We start from the raw sequence: 20,711 nt of genomic DNA on the forward strand, positions 1-20,711 counted from the left end.
GTTTATCCATTCACTTTTTGAAGGATATTTTGGTTGTTTCCAGGTTTTGACAATTATGAATACAGTTCTATAAACATTTGTATACAGATTTCTGTGTGGAGATAAGTTTTTATTTCTCTTGGGTACATACCTACGAGTGGGATTGCTGGGTTATATGGTTAGCATATGTTTATACACATTATAAGAGACTTCCCAAATCTCCCGTGCAGAATTCCAAATCATTTATATAGATAGTCAGCCCTCAAGGAGGTGAAGCATAGCTCCCCACTCCCTAAGTGTGGGCTATACATAGTGACTTTTCTTCCAAAGAATACAATATGGAAGAGAGGAAAAACAGTAACTTTACAGCAGAGAATCTTGACAAATGCCACCTCATCCAGGTGCGCATCAACAGTGATTTCCTTTTTCCCATCTTTACATATATGCACTTGCATAGTTAGAAGGGAGGTCCTAGCACCCACTCAGGCTTCAGGCTGAAGTGGGGTTTGACTCTAACCAAATGAGCTATACTCCTCTCCACCAGGAATATTAGAAAAGTATACATGGGATGTGCCGAAAGATTTGTTTGAGGGTAAAGAGCTTAATCTAGGACATCAAGTGTTTGTGTCCAGGTAGTCACCAATGTGTATAGCCTCGTGCTGCAGGATCTGGGCTTAATAAAGAAGTTACTCTTAAAGTAAGTCTCCCTCTGTCTCAAATAGAGCAAAACTTTCATTGCAAGAATAATTCTTGCTTTGGTAAGACTTTCTGAATTAATGGACAGTTGATACCACTAACTATATATCAGTGACTATCCATCTATACTATATGTGTTGACACTGATAAAAACAGACAATCTGAAAAGATTAAAGCAGAACTTTTGAACTGGCCAATTTCTCCAAGGGCCTCTAATATTGATGTGATCTTTTTGCCCTGTTGATTCATGTACTGAACATTCATTCTTCAAATTCCTGATATTAATAACGTTTAAATTTTGTGTAGTACTTGTTATGGATTGTATTGTATTCCCCAAAAATATGTGTTGTAAATCCTAACCTCTATAGGAATGAGTGCCAGAGCTCTGGTGGTGCAGTGATTAAGAGCTTGTCTTCTAACCAAAAGGTTGGCAGTTCGAATCCACCAGTCACTCCTTGGAAACCCTACGGGGCAGTTCTACTCTGTCCTGTAGGGTCGCTATGAGTCAGAATCAACCTGGTGGCAACAGGTTATAGGAATGGGTTATCTTTGTTACGTTAATGAATAGGATTAGTGTAGGGTATGTCATAAGTCAATCTCTTTTGAGATATGAAAGAGATTAAAGAAGCAAGTGACAGAAGCAGAGATGGGGGAAGAGAGATGCCAAGCCACATGAAGGTTGCTTAAGAATAGAAGCTCAGAAGAGACAAGGACCTTCACCCAGAGCCGACAGAGAGAAAGCCTTCCCCTAGAATTGGTGCCCTGAATTCGGACTTCTAGCCTCCTTAGCTGTGAGAAGATAAATTTCCGTTCGTTAAAGCCACCCATGTATGGTATTTCTATTACAGCCACGCTGGATAACTAAAACAGTACTTTACCCGTTTACCAATTTTTTTTCATTAGCTTGTTTAATCCCTATAGCAATAGTGTAAGGCAGATAGGATAGGTACGTCATTTTCCTATATTATTTTTATACAGTTGTGATTACAGTGAATGTATAATTTTATATCTTGATTTTTGATTTAACAAAGCATTTTTTCATGATGCAATATTGTCATTATTATTCTACATGATATTTCAGTGACATACCAGAACTTAAGTAACTACTCTCTTATTAAGCATTTAAGTATCGAATATGTTTTGCTGTTATAAATAATGCTATATATATTTTAACCATGTTTTGCGTTATTTTCCTAGGATAGATTAAATAAATAGACTTCAAATATGTTGTTAAACATGTTTCAACAACATTAGGGAGGATTTCAAAAGACCACAAATTGCTCATAGAAAACACCACCATAGCACAATAACTATTTTCACATTTCTCCATGTTGAGGAGAGTTTGGATTGGCCAAGGGATTTAGGAGGAGGGAGGTGTGTAGTGTGTGTGTATGTGTGTGTGGTGGTGGGGTAGTTGAAGAAAGCATTAGCAAAGGGACAGAAGAGAGAGTGTGTGTATATGTGTGAATATGAGGAAGCCCATCTTATTAAACCAGAAGTTCTGTCTTGAAGAGACCAACAACCAGATGCTTCAGTGAGGTGGCTTTTGCACTGTGGCAGCATCTGTGCCGCACTAGGTTGTTGGAGAGCTTTGGGGGCATCCAATTGTGGGGTGCCCTGACAGCCAACCAGAGATGATAGATTTCCTGGCTCAGCAGCAACGGACACAGAGATTTTTAAGCAGAGGACTGCATGCAGCGTGTCAGGTGGTCCCTGTGTCCAGGAGGATTTGTCCAGTCTTTTCTCCCGCACAGATGCAGATGTCCTCTGCTCACGGCTCTTTCCTTTGGCCCATCGTTGGGCCAGTGGGAGCAGAGCACCACACCCGAGGAAAGGGGACATTTGTTCAGTTCCATCCTAAGCTCTCTTGGGTTCTTTGGAAAAGGACCAAGTCCCAAGTCTTTGAGGGAGCCTATCCCTCATCCAGTAATTACTAAGTGCTGCTCCATCCCCAGGGTTGGGATAATATCCATTCATTTCACCACATCATCCAAAAGTATAATAGAAGGCCTAGCCAGTCTATATCCAAATTGGATCCAGCTGTCCCTAAATTATTAGCTGTGCCAATAGTTTATTGAAGAAGTACAGCTGCTCACCCTTAGAAGAAGATGTTTTGTGGTAAATTTTAACATTTGGTTATAGTGGAACCAAGTCAGTAGGTTAATGGTAAAAATTAATGGAAAATAGCTGTCACCAAATTCCACCTCACTGCCTTAAACTAGAGGGCTCGACAACTCACTCAGGAATTTCCTGCAATACATTGAGCATTAGTAAAGTACAAAATGTACATCTAGGTCCCTGTATGAGGTGACTTTCGAGTTCAGACATAGGGTAACTTTTGAAAAACTAAGACATTTCAAAGACTTAGACTGTGGAAGAGCTGTAGTTTTATAAATCATGGTATTTCTTTTCCTTCCTCCCTGACCCATTTGAGCTTATTGAACCCCTGGATCCTTCTGTTTTGGGTAACATAGTGAAATCAGATTTGCTCTGGAGCCTGCTGGTGCTGCTGCTGTACCCAGGGAGGTGGAATCACTAGGCAGTACACTCTGGGAGCCAGTGAATTTACCTCTTCCTCTGCAGTGTTCTGGTACTTAGCACAGTACCTGGCCCAGCACAGTGGGTTAAAACTGACCCAGTGAAGTCACAGTTTTGTGAGGTGGTCTCTGTGCAGTACTTAACTCATCTTATTCTCTTTCTGTGTGTCAAGACCAGCAGATGGTCCCTTATCTCTTTTTTCCTGTGAACTAGACTGTTTTAGATATTTTCTTCTTCCTGGAGGTCATAAAATAGGAGTTATCTTTGGATATAACCATAATAATAGTTGCAGTGGAGGAAACCTGCATTAAGCTTCATAAATGTTATCTCAGAATGGAAAGAAGCCAACCCGAGAGGTCACGTAGTCTGATGCCCTCTGTTTATTAACAACCTGTTAACAAGCAGATACTTTCTTTTTCCGGCTTTGCTAAAAAGGAGACTCACACAGGACCCTCGTGGTTGGTGGGACCACCTTGCTGCGGCTTCACTGCGAACATAAAACCATCTAGTCCTTCTTTCACACAACTCCTCACACACTTGAAGATTGTTGTCGTGTCTCCCCAGGTAAGTCCTTGGATGATGCAAGAAGTTAATGCCCTCGGCTGCTAACCAAAAGGTTGGAGGTTTGCATCGACCTAGGGGCACCTCAGAAGAAGGGCCTGACGATCTGCTTCTGGAAAAATCAGCCTTTGAAGAGTCTATGGAGCATAGCTGTATTCTGAGACACATGTGGTTGCCATGAGTTGGAATCAACTCGATGGCAACTGGTTTGGTTTTTTTTTTTTAATTCCCTCAACTTTCTCAACTGTTGCCCATGTGACACCAGTACCAGACTCCCTGACAAAGTTGGTGGGTTTCTCTCTCTCTTGCTCTCTCCTTTTTTTTTGGTATGCTTTCTGAATTCTCAATAGCTCTCTCCTTTTTCCTTTCCTTTTTTAAAGTCTTATAATCATTTATAAAATTAAAATGCCTTTGCAAGTTTCTTGTTTTTTCTAAAGTGATAAATCCTAATGGGTTGTTGCTTTGGACTTAACAATTGAGGTTCATGAGAAGGTAGATTCTAGGATGTGGTTGTTCGTAGTATTGCTGCTGTAAAAGAAGTTGATCATTCCCTCAAGGTGTGGAATTAAACATGATGCTCTACGAGCCATGTGACTAGCAGAAACAGAGGTGAGTGAAACCATCACCCTTGTTTGGGCTCAGTTATTTCTGTCAGTGTATCCTAAGGTCAGCTTAGAGTGTTATTGCCAGTGTCAAACACAGTGACTCGGAGCAAGCGTAACATCAACTAATAAGCTGTCTTCTCATATTGTACTTGTGTAGCTGTGGATCAAATGTCAGACTCCCTAACTAGTAACTGATGAGTTTTTTGCAGGCAGAAGCCATATGGTCATCACCTCTGTGCTTGCACACCTGCCGGGCATGTGGAAGGGCTCAGCTAATGCCCAGTAGATGAAGGCATTTCCTGTCCAGAGGCGTCTTTCAGACTCAGCCCATCATTGCTGTCTGCCAGAGTCTTGTTGGCTCCCCTTTGTGTCATTCTCCAAGTTAACCGTCTGCTCAGCTTTATGTTCTGCACATCCCCTATCAATATGTTATTTGCATTCGGATCCCAGTAATCAATAAAGGAGTTGGATAGAACCAAGATTAGAGTCCTTTGCCCGTTAGAGACGTCTTTCCAGGTTGATTCTGGGTAAGGTGGTTCAACCACCATATTTTATTGAATCCCAGCTTGCACAGTGATTTGTAGACTTCTCTTATTCTTCCTACTAGGTGTCTGCTTTTTGAAGACTGGGTCTATGAGTTCCTCTTCTTTGTATAATGCTTTGCACACAGTACCTACACAGAAAATAAATTTGTTTGTTTAGTTGACCAGTTGAACAAGTTTTTGTTCTGCCTCCTAGATTATATTGAGTCCTTTGAGATCAGGAATTGTGTTCTGTCTCTCATGCAGCCTGGCAGGTTGGTTTGTACTAGGTGCTTATAAATTTTATTGGTTAAAAGATCAGTGAATGATCTGTAGCTTTTTCTCCTTTTGGTTATAAAGTAAGTTGGCAGCAGGGCATTCATCTGATAGTCTTTCTAAGCGGCTTTCTCTCTTAACCAGGCACAGAGGGCAGTGGGAGGAAGTGTGTGGTGGTGATGAAACCCTGATGGGCGGGCTCGGCCCAGTGACTTTGCAGACTAATTCATGGATAAAGGAAGCTGCAAAGCAAATGCTGCCTGCTGCTGGGTGGAAGTCACCTTTTAACCCTAAGCCGTGGGTTTTCAACAACAGCAAGCGCTCACTGAGCATCTATCACTATTCTAGTCTGTTGTAAAGAAAACAGACCAGACTTCAGAGCCACAGCGAACCTGTATCTTCCTAAAATCATTAATCCTGGGCCGTGAAGAGGCACAGTCAATTAAATAGAGTCGCCCAGACATTCAGAAATCAGAATTCTCCTGAGAAGCTCTCCCTTCCATAGCGTTGCCTCTTGCAGGCCAGCTGCCAGTAAGTAGGTTATCTGTGTTGGACCCACATGTGCCTGGAGGAATAGGGTGGAGCTGCTGGCCCTACTGCCCTCCTCACTGTGACCTCTGTGGTTTTGCCTTCTTCACTGGGCAATACTCCCCACTACAGTAGCCCCAGGGCCCTGGTGGCACAGTGGTTAAGTGCTGGGCTGTTAACCAAAACGTCGGAGGTTTGAATTTACCAGTTCCTCCGTGGGAGAAAGATGTGGCAGTCTGCTTTCGTGAAAATATTACAGCCTTGGAAGCCCCATGAGGCAGTTCTACTCTGTCCTGTAGAGTTACTATGAGTTGGAATTGCCTCAACAGCAACAGGTTTTTTAAAATGAGTTTCAGAAGTAAACCCTGCAGATCTTATCTAAGATGCTGCTGCCGCCTGCATCTGAGAATGCAAGTCAGCCTCTTAAGCGTTCACAGCAGAATGACAGTTCTCTCTCCTCGTAGCTGCAGCCCAAGAGCCTGTGGGTCCTCTGAGGTTATTGAATCAGACTGTTGGCACCTCAGGCACTCTCCAGAGAATTCAACCATGAGTCATCTGTGATCCAGCACTTGCCAGAAGCCCTTCCAAGACATCTGGTACTTGAGGAGAGACTCTCTCATGGGCATATTAACTAGTTGTGTCTCAGGTTTGTGAAGCTCCGTCCCTGCACCACGTGAAGATCTCATCTTTGCTTAGTAGTGTGCTCCAGCCAGACAAGTACCTGTAACCAGATTGATTTCACATAGGCCTTCAGGTTGTTGGGGTGTCAGTTGAAGAAATATACGTTTTCACATGTCTGTATCTTTACAGAAACTTGTTACAAGAGACCTTTTTTGTTACAATAATTGGTGTCTTTTCATAAAAGGACCTTCTTGACAAATCCATTTCTAAATTTGGTGTCTGGAAAGAGTCACTCTGCAGATGAATTTGTCAGAATGAAAAGAATTTTATGACCCAGCATGTGTCCCCTTTTTGCTTTGGTTGCCAGAAAACTCAGCTAAACTCATTGTCCTACTGATGTAATGGATTTATTTGATTCCACTTGCAGCCTCTTGCTCTGTATGTTGCCCTGGATCCATATTGGCTGGGTATAAATCTATGTCTGAACAGCTGCCTGAACACAGCTGACCTCTAAAAGGATATTGGTGACATTTCCTTTTTCTTGACAGGTTATTCATTCACTGGAATGACTATTGCTTCATGGTCCCAAACAGCTCAGAATCCTTTCTTGGTTCCAAAACAAAGTCAGTTACCACTCAGCCAGAAAGGGATGAGCAGAATGATTTGTTAGGAGCTTCCTGGTTCAGGTAGTCTGTCTGACAGGCAGATGAAAGCCCTTGTTGTGGTCTCAAAGTACGAGAGGTTCTGAGCAACAGAAGGTGCATTTTCTCTTACTGCTCTGATGGCTGAGGTCTGTCGAATTACAGCTTAAGCACTAAAGGACCAGGACTTGTGGCAGCTCCAGGGGCCTCACCATGCCATACTCGGGGTACTCACAGCCTGAGCCCAGGGCCAGCCCTTGGTGTTCAGATTTCACCTGTGACTGTGGAGGGGGACATAGGGGAAGAAGGAGGAGACTTAAAGGGGTAGAATTGAGTGTGTTGAACAAATGCAGATGGGAGCCACAGGGCTCTACTGCTGAGGCTAATTACTTGTGGCAGGCTTGGGGGAGTCATGTCCTTAGGACTCAGAGGCTCTGCCAGCACAGATACTGGTCCTTGGGGAGACAGATGAGGGTTCTGTGGACCCTTGTTAAGTCACATTTCATCCTTCAGATTCATGGTGGTATATTTCCTTATGGGGTGATTGCCTTTAGCAGCATGTTCAAGGAAGTAAGATATTCTCCCTGGGTTTCTCTTCCTCCTTCTCCCTCTCCTTTGCTCTAGCAATTTCAGGGAGGCACAATTTTCCTGCAGACTGTTTGCTGTCATATCTGCTTAATAGCTGAACAAAAAGATAACAGTAATCTAATGATTGACCACGTTCACTTATCTCAAGACAGCTGCAGAAATCAGAAATCTAAAGCAGGAGTCTGTGTTCCCTGACTCCTGCATCGAAGCCCAGACAATTATTGTTAGGTCAGTTTAAAATAAGGCACTATTCAGGGGACCAGAGAAGACTCTACTCAAATCGGGTCACCCACATGTGTGCAGATGCCATAGGGAGAGCCACTAGCTAGATACAAAATAAAGATAGAATTTCTATAAGCACTGAAACTAAAATGTTTGCCCATTGACAGAGACTAGACAGAATATACAAAAATGGAGATGAAATTCTGTTGGCATGGTGAGATTAAGAGGTATTCTCTCCCTGCTATTTTCTAACCTTTCTATAATGATATGTGTGTCATAAAGGGAAATAAAAAACAAATGATCTCCACGAGCTTGAACAAGTTCTGGGAAGTGATCAATGTAACAGGGGTAAATGTGAAGTCCTACGTTCCGTTGGAAAGCTCAAATGGTAGAGAAGGGATTTGAACTTGGGCTGTAGTGCCTTCCTTTGCTGAGCATGGCCCCTGAATCTTCTTTCTTGGCCAGAGGTTTCCAAGCTTTCAGAATGCCTTAATGTCTTAGTAATTTTTTCCTGGCACCCCCTAGTGTAAAACAAATATCCAACAGTTCAAACAACTTAAGTAGTTAGGTTCTAACAACACAATAGTCAATTGTATTAGTTTCCTATTGCTGTTGCAACAAATAACCACAAACTTACCACAGTGCAATTATGTTTCATACTTTTCACTGGCCACCTACAAAATTTAGGCAAAGCAAAATCAAGGAGATGTCCTATGGGAGGTTAGCCCACCACTTTATATGAGGCTCCAGCCAGTCATGTTGAAGTTGTGGGTGGAGAGGGGTCAGAGTATAGCAGAAGCTAAAGCAGTGTCTGCGAGGGACCTTTGACCTCTGGTCCTGATGGTAGTGCTCAGCTCCACACACCCCTTAACCAGGTGACCCAATACAAGCCACACAGCCCCTCCAAGCCCCCAATTTCTCATCTCTGAAGTGGGATAAAAGCGATAATACTGCACCAATGGCTTGATGGTGTTGTTGAGAATCAATTTTTGTAACATATATTTATGCCTTGAAAAGTATGAACTACTCTGACAATATCAGTTTGGATTTTTTTTTTTTTTTTCTGGCTGTCTCATGTTGCCATGGTCAGGGGAGATATTCTTTAGCCTCTCTCCATGAGCCAGGAGAATAATAACACATGTCTATAAGGTGATTCTTCTAAGACTTTTCATGTGTTATCTCATTTATCCACTTGACTAGGTAAAACAAAAGTTCAAAGTCAAGTTTTTCAAAAATCAGAAATTAGGGTACAGATTGAGATGATTTTCCATTGCTGTGGAGCTGAATCTCAAACTCAAGGAAGAAGAGACCCATTTTCCTTTGTTTGGGCTAGCTGTCTGGTGAAGTAATCAAGCCGGACAGGCCTAAGAAAGGGGAAGTGGCTTAGTCCGGGGCTGGGGAGGATGGGGCACAAGGTCCTGGCCCTATGCAGACCCAAGTGGTTTCTTTGTGTCCCAGTTCCTTTGTCTGTAAAGTGCACCTGCCCCTCACCTGTGCAGAGTCTGCAGTTACACCAAGAGTGAAACAAATTGGAGTTCTGAGTTTAGAATTAGGTGGTTTATTGACCTTGTGGTTGAAATTAATGTTCAGATATGAAGTCCACCAAGTATATATTGCCTGACTTCTGGGAAGGTAATTTGGTAATACCTATCACAAGCCTTGAGGGTATTGGTAGTTCAGTGGTAAATTCTCACCTTCCATGGGAGAGACCTGGGTTCAATTCCCGGCCAGTGCACTTCATGCATAGCCACCATCTGTCTGTGTGGAGGCTTGTGCATTGCTATGATGCTGAGCAGGTTTCAGTGAAGCTTCCAGACTAAGGTGGACTAGGAAGAAAGGCCTGGTGATCTACTTGAAAATTGGCCAGTGATAACACTATGGATCACAACCATCCAATTCATAACAGATCTTTTGGATGGTGCAGGACTGGGCAGTGTTTTGTTCTGTTGTGCATGGGCCAACTCAATGGCAGCTAACAGCAACATCACGAGCCTTAATAATGTCAAACCCTTTTATCCAGCAGTTCCACAAATTTATCCTTCAGGAGCATCACAGATGGAGCAGTGGGGTGGGGGGAGGGGGACAGGGAGACAGCATGGTGGTCTTTAACTTCTGGGGTTGACTCATGTTTGGATTCTGTGCTCTCACCTCCTAGCTAGGTGGATGTGGGCCCACTGCTTAGCCTCTCCAGGCCTTGGTTTACTGACTTCAGAATGAGCCGATGAACTAGATGCATATGAAGGACGACCAGTGTGCATTACGTGTACGCACCTTGACCAGGTTATGCAGTCTCATTTCTTTCTCTGAGAGGGTAGCACAGTTGATAGTTTTGGGGATGCTAACAGAGAGGGAGTTGCTTTAGGTTGGTGGAAAGGAGAAGAATTACAAAAGTTCCTGAATCTTCCCCCATGGACCCTTAGATTGATTGCACAAGGCAGACCTGCTGTGGGCAGTCACAACTCTGGCTTCTTCAGGCTGTTGGGAAAATCAGAGTTGCAGCTCGATTACAGATGAGCAAAGCCCTGTGGGGATGTGGCTAAGCAGAAATCGGAAGGCAATCTCATTCCCGTTCCTTCTGCTTCTGGAGGTGAGGTGGTGGGAAAGGGCTTGTAGGGGAAGTAGGGTGGGAAGGAGATTGTGGCAGGAGGTGAGGAAACCTCCCACCAGAACACGACCGCTGTGGCCTGCCACTCTGTGGGGATCCTTTGCTGGCCCTCCATTCCCCATACACCGCTGTTGTTGTTAGGTGACTCATAGCACCCCCATGTGACAGAGTACAACTGCCTCATAGGGTTTTTAGGCTGTGATCTTTACGGAGGCAGATCGCCAGGTCTTTCTCCCACAGAGCTGCTGAGTAGGTTTGAACCACCAGCCTTTCAGATGGTTAGCAGCCAAGCACTTAACTGTTGTGTCACGAGGGCTTCTTATGCCCCTTAAAACAAAATTCAGACTCTCCACGTGGCCAGCAAGGCCCCCCATGTGTCTGGCCACCCACCTGCCAGCTTCATCACCCTTCCAGTTCCTGAACTTTCCAAACTCATTGTTGCTGTGGGGCCTCTGTGCCTGCTCTTCCCTCTGCTCAGAAGACTCCAGCCTCTGTCTCCTTCTGACCAGTTCTCTCTCCTTCCTGTCTCAGCTCCGATATCTTCCTCCCCTGCCCTCTCAAACCAAGGAAGCCTTCACTTAGCGCGCAAGGACATCACCTGGAGATTGTCTCTGTAGCACTTAGCAGTTTGTGAGGTTCTTGTTTATTTTTTTACTTTATGAACTGTCTCTTCCCCTCTCCTTGCCCCCTACATGTATGCATGTACACACGCATGTGCACACACACACACACACACACACATGCACACACACACTCATGCATATACACAGGACCAGATGCTCCAGAAGGTCTCACTCCCTCTGTCTTTCTAGCTCCTTGTACTATAGGTGATTCATAGTAAGTGCATAATAAATATTTGTTGCATAATGATTATCAAATCTCATAAGGATATTGTAAGTTATAGGTTGACTTAGAATTTTATCCTAATTTGATTGGTAGAACTTTACACCACAGGACCTAAGAGATGAATTGCAAAAGTGCAGTTGCAGGAAGGTCTGTACACCTTCAAGTCTGTAGAAACACATTTTAATATCCGCTTTCTTTGTAGTTACAGAGATTCCTCCTGATTTAAGACCTTGTTTTCTCAGACTGTGGCCCTGCAGTGGGTCTTGAGCAAGCAGACTGGGACACAGCGTGTTTTCTTTGACCCATAAGGTGCTGTGAATAAATTAAATGAGTTCCAGTGTTTAAACTTGGGAGACACCATGTAGCTGGACTTAAGCTGCCTTTAGAAAACTCCGGAAACTGTGATGGCCTTGGGTCTGTGTTTCTTGGTGGCAACATGGCTGCACTGAGCAGTCCTGGGTTCTCTGGCTGGACCAGGTCACCATCTGAGTTTTGTGATCTTGATGTGTTGTGAGTGAATGTCACCTTTGCCTGCTTGGAGGCCTTACGTTTCTTCCTTGGAGGATGAGGATGGGGGTTGCTTCTAACACCCTTATCACAAATGGCTGCTTCACCCTGATGTCTTAGTTCAGGGACAAGCTTTGCCTCCTGCTTTCTCTCCCCAGAGAGACGAGATCCCTGGGCTGTGGCCTCCTGACAGGAGAGCAGAGGGTCCTAGAGGGTGGGTGACACACAGGATGTGGCTCCACACAGGCCCTGAATGTCCTGCAGCAGCCACAGACCCTCCCATGGGCCAGGACTGGGTCCCCCACCACCTCTGCTTCCTCTCCTCCTTCTGTATCTCTCCCTGGAATTTTGTCACCCCTCCCTGAGCCCCTAAAGGTGGCATCCAGAATACTAGAAACCCAACCAAACCTGTTGCCATCGATTCCGACTCATAGCAACCCTATAGGTTCTAACCACCAGCCTTTCAGTCAGCAGCCAAGTGCTTAACCATTGTGCCACCAGGGCTCCAGGCTTTAAAACCAGTTGCGATGGAGTTGATTCCAACTGATAGTGACCCTATAGGACAGAGTAGAACTACCCCACAGGACTTCCAAGGCTGTAATCTTTACAGAAGCAGACCGCCACATCTTTCTCCTGCAGAGCGGCTGGTGGGTTCTAACTGCCTACCTTTCGGGTAGCGTTCATATGCTTTACCACTGCACCACCAGGTCTCCTACCCAGGATACTGGACACCTGGAAAGGATGACTCATGCCATCACACAGTCTCCCAGTGGGAGGGATTGTAGAGAGTGTGTCGCTGGGACAGAAATAGCGATGATAACTCAGCTTGACTCTGAGCCTCCTGTACTATGTGCTCTGCTTGGGTAAATGGTTATCGCCCCTCTGGCCACTTGGAATGCTTCAAGATATGTTTGTCTTTTTCCCTCTGAATTTTTGTTGATTGCTCAAACTACATTGTTATAATAATTATGAAAATAAAAGGGGGATATTATCTCAGTCCCAGCCAATTCAGTTCATGCATAGCTACCATCCGTCCGTCAGTGGAGGCTTGCGTGTTACTATGGTGCTGAACAGGTTTCAGTGGAGCTTTCTGACTAAGACAGACTAGGAAGAAAGGCCTGGTGATCTACTTCCAAAAATCATCCACTGAAAGCCATATGGCGCACAGAGTTCAGATCTGCAACCAATTATGGGAATGATACAGGACCAAGTAGCATTTTGTTCTGTTGTGCATGGGGTTGCCATGAGCTGGGGCCAACTTGATGGCAGCGAACAACAACCACCTCAGTCCCACTACTGCAACACATATTTATATTCTTTTCCAGTCCTTTTTCATAGGTATACATACTTGTAATTACAGTAAAATCAAATTTCGTTGTTTCAGTATCCCTGGTACCCAGAACTGTGGATGACACACAGGGGACATTCATTCAGTAAATATTTGTCGACTATGGGGTATTGCATTTACTTAACTATAAACACTTTTCTGAGTGCAGCATACACTGATCAATATTGCATCAAGTTATTGGGATTTATTTGCCATTTTATTATATTGGAATTTTCCCCCCAATTTATCAAAAGGATTATAAATAGCGTTGTGGTGAGCGTTTTGCTCTACGTAACTGTTTTTGAGTGTTTTATTTTCTTCAGCTAAACGTCAAAGATTTGAATTCCTGAATCAGAGGAAATAAAAATAAGAATTAACAAATTACTTTCTAAAAGTCTTACTTATCCCTGTTGCCAGCAATGTTTGAGAATATTAATTTCACCATAACCTCACCAGCATCCAGATTGTAATTTTTAAATTTTTGATATTTTAATAGTACATGATGGTGCCTTATCATTTTAATTTATATATTTATATGTTTGGTTATTAGTTTGAGTTGAAGAATTGTCTAAGCATTCAATAATTATATTTCCTCTTGTGTGCCTCGCCTATTTGAGTAGTTTGTGTATCTATTATAACATAGATTTTGTGATTAGATTTTATGAACTTTTAATATAATATAGATATGATTAACCCTTTTTCTATCATATTCACTACAAATATTTTCCTAGCATTTTAATATTAGGTATGCTATTTAGGGATGATTTTCTATCCTGTGGAGAATCTGAGAATGTGGTTGTCAAGAGGACCTTAGCAATCTCGTCTAACCTTGAGGTCCCAGACAGACAGGGAGGCAAGCTTCCCCTCTACCTGGAGTAATCCTTAACCTCCAACTCTCTGAGCTGAGATGCAGAGGTCAAACCCAGTGCTTAGAAGCCACAGGATGTTTGAGAAGAGTGCTGAGAAGGGACAGACATCAGGCAGCCTGGGAATGGAACACGTGAAGGATGAATTGGGAAGTGAGGGCTCGAGTCCACAGGGTGAGGTGGCCATGGCTTAGCAGAGCCAGTTCTTCCTGATGTGCCTGACAACACACAGTCTTCTGTCAGCCCTTCATTCTGGGGACGGTGAGCGTGTCGGTGAGTCGCCTCTGGAGGTTTTCTGTTTCCAACCCAAGGATTGGCCTATTTACTCACTGGCTGATGGCCTTAGTCTGGTAGGCTATAATGGGAGGGCCAGTAGATACAATCTCCTTAAAGCCTATTTGCTTAGTTTGAAGAAATTCTGATAGTTGTGTTGATTTGTTTGTTGACTCAACAAATATATACTGAGTGTCTACCACATCCCAGGTGTTTAACAGTAAAGTGGACAGTAGGAAAATGATGTCGGTATACCAAAACCAAACCAAACTCATTGCTGTCGAGTCAATTCCAGCTCATAGTGATGTCGGTATAGAACTCCAAATTCTGCAAGTTTGGAGAGTATTCTCTTTACAGGGAATCTGTGACTTCCTTCATTAATTTGTTGGGTCTGGGTTCTGGCTGCTGAACTTTTCTTATGTGAGGAACAACTCTCTGTGGTGGTGAGGCTCATGTGTTTGCGTTTACATTTCAGATGCGTTAGAGCCATGTGACGCTGCTGTAGAGGGCTCATCCTTGGAGGCCAGCAGCTCCTGGAAGAAGCCTGTGTCCTTAGCAGGGTCCCAGCTGGTCTTCAGCTTCCACTGACACACCTGGGAAGCAAGTTGGTAGCCTCCCCACCTCGTACCCCCTACGCCAGCAGCCCACCTGTACCATGGAGGCCCCAGAAGTCCCTGTGGGGTCACTGATCGATTTTGGGACCGAACCACCAGCCTCTCCTCCCCTGGAGGCCCTGCCTCCACAGCTGCAGGATGGGGACAGCTCACTGGGCGATGGCGGGTCAGAGAGTGAGACCACCGAGTCTGCAGACAGCGAGAATGACATGGGCGAGTCACCCTCCCACCCGTCCTGGGACCAGTACCACCGCTCCTCCTCCAACGACTCCTTCTCCTCCAGTCAGAGTGCTGCATCAGCCAGGGATGAGGAGGGCCTGGAGCTCAGAGAGTTCATGTGCAGCTATGTGGAGAAGGTCTTCTCTGGAGGGTAAGGGTGATACGGACTGACGGACGGACGGACAGCAGACAGAGGACTGCCCTCTGCTTTGGCTCTGGCCCTGACCAGGTGTCCCCGGGGCCCAAATCTTTCACTTCCACCAGTCAGCCCCACTCTGGCTGCATCCAAAGTCTTTGGGGAATATTTTAAAAATACTAGGGCTTCGAACTTGTTCCTTCCGGTTTGACCCCCTGTGAGAATTTGTATTTCCACGCTAGATATATTGAATCAGCATCTGAATTTTTTTTATTGTACTTTAGATGAAGGTTTACAGAGCAAATTAGTTTCTCATTAAGCAATTAATACGCCTATCGTTATACAACATTGGTTGCCAACCCTACAACATGTCAACACTCTCCCCTTTTCGACCTTGGGTTCCTTATTACCAGCTTTCCTGTCTCCTCTTGCCTTCTTGTGAGAATCTACATTTTAACAATCTACATGTAGATTCTGATTCAGTATATCTGGGGTGGAAATGCAAATTCTCAGCAGGGGACCTAACCTGAATGAACCAGTTCGAAGTCCTGAAAAATACCAATGCCTGGGCTCCACTCCAAACTCATTAAGTCAAACTGTAGGGGGCAGTACAACATCCAAAAAATTTCAAGACTTCCCTAGTGATTCTGAAGTGCAGCCAGTGTTGAGAACCCCTGGGATGGATGATCACAAAGCTCCCCTGCTCTCGGGCCTCTGCCAGCAGAGAAATGTCACCGTGGGTGTACCAGGGTACTGCACACCCATCCTGTCAGCACTGACACCAAGTCTGTCTGTTTGTCTACCTTAGTTCTCTTATGGAACTTTTTCATCTCTCAATGATACCTCCACTAGGCATCAAGGGGGGAGAGAGAAAAACCACCAACTTTATTATCTTCAACAGTCTTTTCGTTTATTAACTGGACTGTATATATGAATGTTGAAATCAACTCGATGGCACAAACAACAACAAATACATACTTCAGAGTCCTTGGATGGTGCAAATGATTAACGCACTCAGCTGCTAACCGAAAGGTTAGACGTTCAGGTCCACCCGGAGGCACCTTTGAAGAAAGACCTGGTGATCTACTTTTGAAAAATTAGCCATTGGAAAACAGTTCTACTCTGACACACAGGGGTTACTGTGAGTTGGATTAGCTCCATAGCAACTTGTGCATGCATGGGTACAGACTATATGTACTTACTGCAAAACATACAGAGAAAAGCATAAAGAAAAAAAGTAAAGATCACCTGCAATCCCAAAAAACTCTATTCAATTTTTATGTGAATTATTGCAGAATTTTGCCTGTGCGTTCTTAATTCAGGTGTTGGAAGGAGTTGTCTCTGTTTACTGTCACCACTTCTTCCCCTCCCCTCACCACTCTGACAATGCCACTGAAATCTTCCTTGCCTTGCCATTGCTAAACCCAAAGGCCACTTGTTTTGCTTCAGTGGCATTTGAGAGTTCCAGTTAGCTACTTGCTGGCACTCCTTGTCGGGAGTTTTAGTTGACTGCTGTTGCTGTTGGGTGCCGTCCAGTCAATTCCAACTCATAACAACCCCATGTGACAGAGTAGAACTGCCCTGTAGGGTTTTCTAGGATGTAATCTTTATAGAAGTACATCACCAGGTCTTTCTCCTGTGGAGCCACTGAGTGGTATGGTGCAGTGATTTACTGAATATGTAATTATTCATTTAGTTGATGTCAGAATGGTGGGGTTCACTGCAATGGCCCAGCCTCAGTGGAATATGTGGTTTTGAAAAAAGGGGATAAATGGGAGAATGAGAAGCCTTTGATTTCTGGATGGGATTAAAAAAACATCCATGGATCGATGCAGCTGTTATATTGCAATCAGTTACCCAAGGCAAAAGCTATTCATGGGGATTAGGAGTAATGGATCTACCTCCTGAGGAATTGGCTAGTTGGATGCATAAGGAAATACAGGTTGTAGTTATCAGTAATAGCTGCAAGGGCAGGGAAAAAGAATGTAGGGGCGGATTGTAGTACTGAACCAAGCCCACATCCCGTCTGGTTGGGGGTACAACTGCTAGTCTCAGGGCTGACCTAGAAAGGATAAATCATGTTGGAAAAACAGAAAGTACCCCTACGACCTCTAGTCACCAAGAAGGTAGTCCAGGAGGGGAATGGGCAAAACCAAGAAACTATTGAAACTAGAGGGTATAGTGTAAAGGAGTTGCTTCAGTTTGTGGATCAGTATTATCAGTTTCCTGAGGAACCTTTACTACAGTAGATTGTGAGAGCGACTAATTTAAGGGCAGTGTCTTTAGTTTTGAATGCTGCAGAATGGAAGAGTATGTTTGGATTGATGCAAGACCCACAACTCACTATGGAACAGCACGGATGATAATACAAGATCCAGTTACACAGCAGGTTAACCCGGAGGGGACAGCCAGCCTGGTGGACTGGATAATATTTGCAATGAGATTTGTTTGCTCTGAAAAGGGAAGCTGTCTCTCTCCCCCTCTAAATACCCAGTGGAATACTCCAGCTGATGTGCTGCTTATGCAAGCCATACTGGAATGGCTTTATGGTGATCAGGATATTCATCCAATGAGTATGACCCTTACACAGGTCATGGCAGATATGGTAATCAAGGGAGTCACTTCTACATGGGCACCCCATGTAACCTTGCTACTGTGAAACACAGCAACAATCTGAGATGCCATGTGGTATCTGTTGACACAACTTCCCCGCTTAGTCTTATAGATGCAAGAAACATAAGGGTGAGTTGTAGGAGAATGGGAAGAGGCAATGGGGAAAGAACTTACCCTAGGAGGACAGAGATTTTTATTTTATTATTTATTTATTTATTGTGCTTTAGGTGAAAGTTTACAGCTCAAGTTAATTTATCATACAAAAATTTATACACATAATGTTATGTGACCCTAGTTGCAATCCCTGTAACGTGACAGCACACCCCTCCTTTCCACCCCAGATTTCCTATGTCCGTTCAACCAGCTCCTATCCCTTTCTGCCTTCTTATCCCACCTCCAGACAGGAGAGGACAGAGATTTTTAAATGGTTACTAGGAAATGGGATGAATATAGAGGACATTGATGGAGTTGAGACAAAGTTTCTAATGCAGACTGCAGGAGGTTGAGTGGACCAACAGAAACTCCTGCTGGTACCCCAAGGTTAAAGAGACCTAAACAAGTCCATTCTATTCACCCTAGTCGGGAGGAATTTAATGATGGGAAGTCCCACTCAGGACATTTGAAGCAGAGGCTCAGCTAGTCTATCAAGATAAGGATTGATGAGGGGACTATGGTCTTCTGGTCCAGCCTGCAGCATGGGACCCAAGGCCATATGCATATGTGTAAGTGAAATGGCCCAGGGGTGAGTAAAAGACTTTCCCGGGGCTCCTGGACACAGGAGCCCGATGTACTGTAATACCAAAACCTGTCTAGCCATAGTCTTTGTGTCTTTGTGACTCCTACACAGTGATTGGGTAGGACTGTGCAAATAGGGTGCTTGTGACCCACCAAGGGGATTGGACAGCTTGCTGCTAATGCAAATAAGGTATTTGGAAACTGTAATGGTTAAGGTTATGTGTCAACTTGGCCAGGCCGTGATTTTCAGTGGTTTGGCAGTCATGTAATGATGTAATCTGGCAGTTATATAATGATGTAGTCATCTATACTTTGTGGTCTAGTGTAATTGTCCTCCATTTTGTGATCTGGTTTAATTATCCTCCATTTTGTAATGTGTTATAAATCTTTATGCCTGTGGTTATAGTCCCATTTGGGAGTGAGTTGTACTTTATGTTAATGAGGCAGATTAGGGTGGGATGTATCTTAAGTCACCGCCTTACTAGAGACTGTGACTCAAGATACCACCCTTATCCCAGTCACCACCCTTACTACACTTATTCAAGTCACACTCTTCTACCACCTTGCCCGAGTAAGGGGAGTTTCCTTGAGGGTATGGTCTGCATCTAATATATATATGAATGCTCTGGCAAAGCTCTGTTTCTTGCTCTGGATCCTGTATCCAGCCTGTCATCATCTGACCTCCAGTTTTGGAAACTTGAGCCAGCAGCCTATCGTCTGACCTGGTTCACCAGCTACCGCAGTCTTGTGAGCCAGCAGCCTGTCATCTGACTTGCTGATTTGGGTTCGTCAGCCCCTGCAACCACATGAGTCAGGAGAAGCCTTCAGCCTGATACCAGTCCCATGAATTTGGGACTTGGCCTCCACAGCTGCATGAGCCATTTCCTTGACAATTCATGAGTTCTGTGAGATGTTACAGCGAATTATGGAATCCAAAGACTGGAGGGAGAGTACTGAGGGAAGGAGTAGTAGCTGGTGTTAGATAGAGACGATGGAGTGGTACAGCAGTTTGGAAAAGTTGGATATTTGGAACATCTTTAACCTCATGGGAACCAGCTTTGTGCTAATCCTTCGAAAAGAAATTATTCATGGTGGTATGTTCAAACCGCCAACCTTATGGTTAGCAACTGATGCTTACTTTGCACCACCAGGGCGCCTTTTAGTTGGCTAGGAAGCATAATTATTAGCTGAAATTAAATTTAGGGGTAATATAAGGTAATATCAGGTTTCAGTTGTCTGTACTTGTGATACTCGTGGGCACTGAGCCAGAAGCAGCTGCTTGGATGAGGGGCCCTTCCTTGCATCCCTTTATGGCCTTTCTTGTGTGGTTGTTGAAGGGATAAAATAAGAAGCACTGACGGCAGGAGCAACAGCCAGGATTATAACGTAGATGGGGAAGAAGGGCGTCTAAGGAATGGCTCTTAGCTTCCCTCCTTGCTTCTGCTGATTAATATCCTCACCAGAGAGAAGGGAAGCATGTAAACCCAAATTCATTTCAGGTATTGATTGTCGATCTCTCATCTCTCACAGCAGCACGTTAAAGGCTGACAGTTTTGCTGCTCAGGTTGTTGTCCCTGGACCAGCAGCAACCTCGGGGAGCGTGTTAGAAATGCAGAGTCTCGGGTCCCACCCCAGGCCCACTGACTCAGAACCTGCATTTTAACAAGGTCTCTATTCGTTTCATAGGCACATTAAAGTTTGAGAAGCCCTGGCTTAAAGGATAGTTTTCCAGTTTCGTTAGAGCACTAAGAAGAAATTTTTTTTGCCTGTTTGCACAATCCAGAGAATACATTGCTTTCTGCTGCAATTTAGGTCCCTCGTTGTAAGCTGGTGTGAGTGGATTTCTACCTTTAGAAGGTGTGCGCTTCACATGATAGAGTCCATCCTCAGTATTCTGTGTGGCTAGAAGAGGGGCTAGAAGAAGGGATAGTTGTAGGATAACCCCGATATTTGATTCCCCAAAAATGCATTTGTGTTTGATTTTGGATGCATTTGGGGCAGAAGGAAACAAGGCTTCTTTTTTTTTTTTTAGGTTCTATCTTGAGTCAATCAATCTCTTTTTTTTTTAATTGGATTTTTATTTTATTATTGTACTTTAGGTGAAAGTTTACAATTCAAGTTAGTCTCTCATACAAAAATTTATACATACATTGTTATGTGACTCTAATTGCTCTCCCTATACTGTGACAGCACA

At 44.1% G+C, this 20,711-nt stretch overlaps 1 protein-coding gene across 6 annotated transcripts in view; it reads left to right on the forward strand.

Annotated features, from left to right (window-relative positions):
• The window catches only part of KIAA0513 (KIAA0513 ortholog), a 78,381-nt gene that overhangs the window by 19,181 nt on the left and 38,489 nt on the right, over positions 1-20,711 (forward strand). For 5 of the 6 annotated variants that reach the window (XR_002824346.1, XR_002824347.1, XM_023732551.1 and 2 more), the window contains exon 2: positions 14,676-15,184. Coding sequence is in view for 4 of the 6 variants with exons in the window: in XM_023732551.1 (XP_023588319.1) it covers positions 14,856-15,184 (329 nt within the window). In the remaining 2 variants the exon portion in view is untranslated. Of the gene's footprint in view, positions 1-1,404; positions 3,778-14,675; positions 15,185-20,711 lie in introns of those variants that run through there. The other variant, XM_023732549.1, reaches the window with a different exon arrangement.

This window comes from Trichechus manatus, unplaced genomic scaffold, assembly GCF_000243295.1.
Source record: "Trichechus manatus latirostris isolate Lorelei unplaced genomic scaffold, TriManLat1.0 scaffold00053, whole genome shotgun sequence".
Classification (NCBI taxonomy): Eukaryota; Metazoa; Chordata; class Mammalia; order Sirenia; family Trichechidae; genus Trichechus; species Trichechus manatus.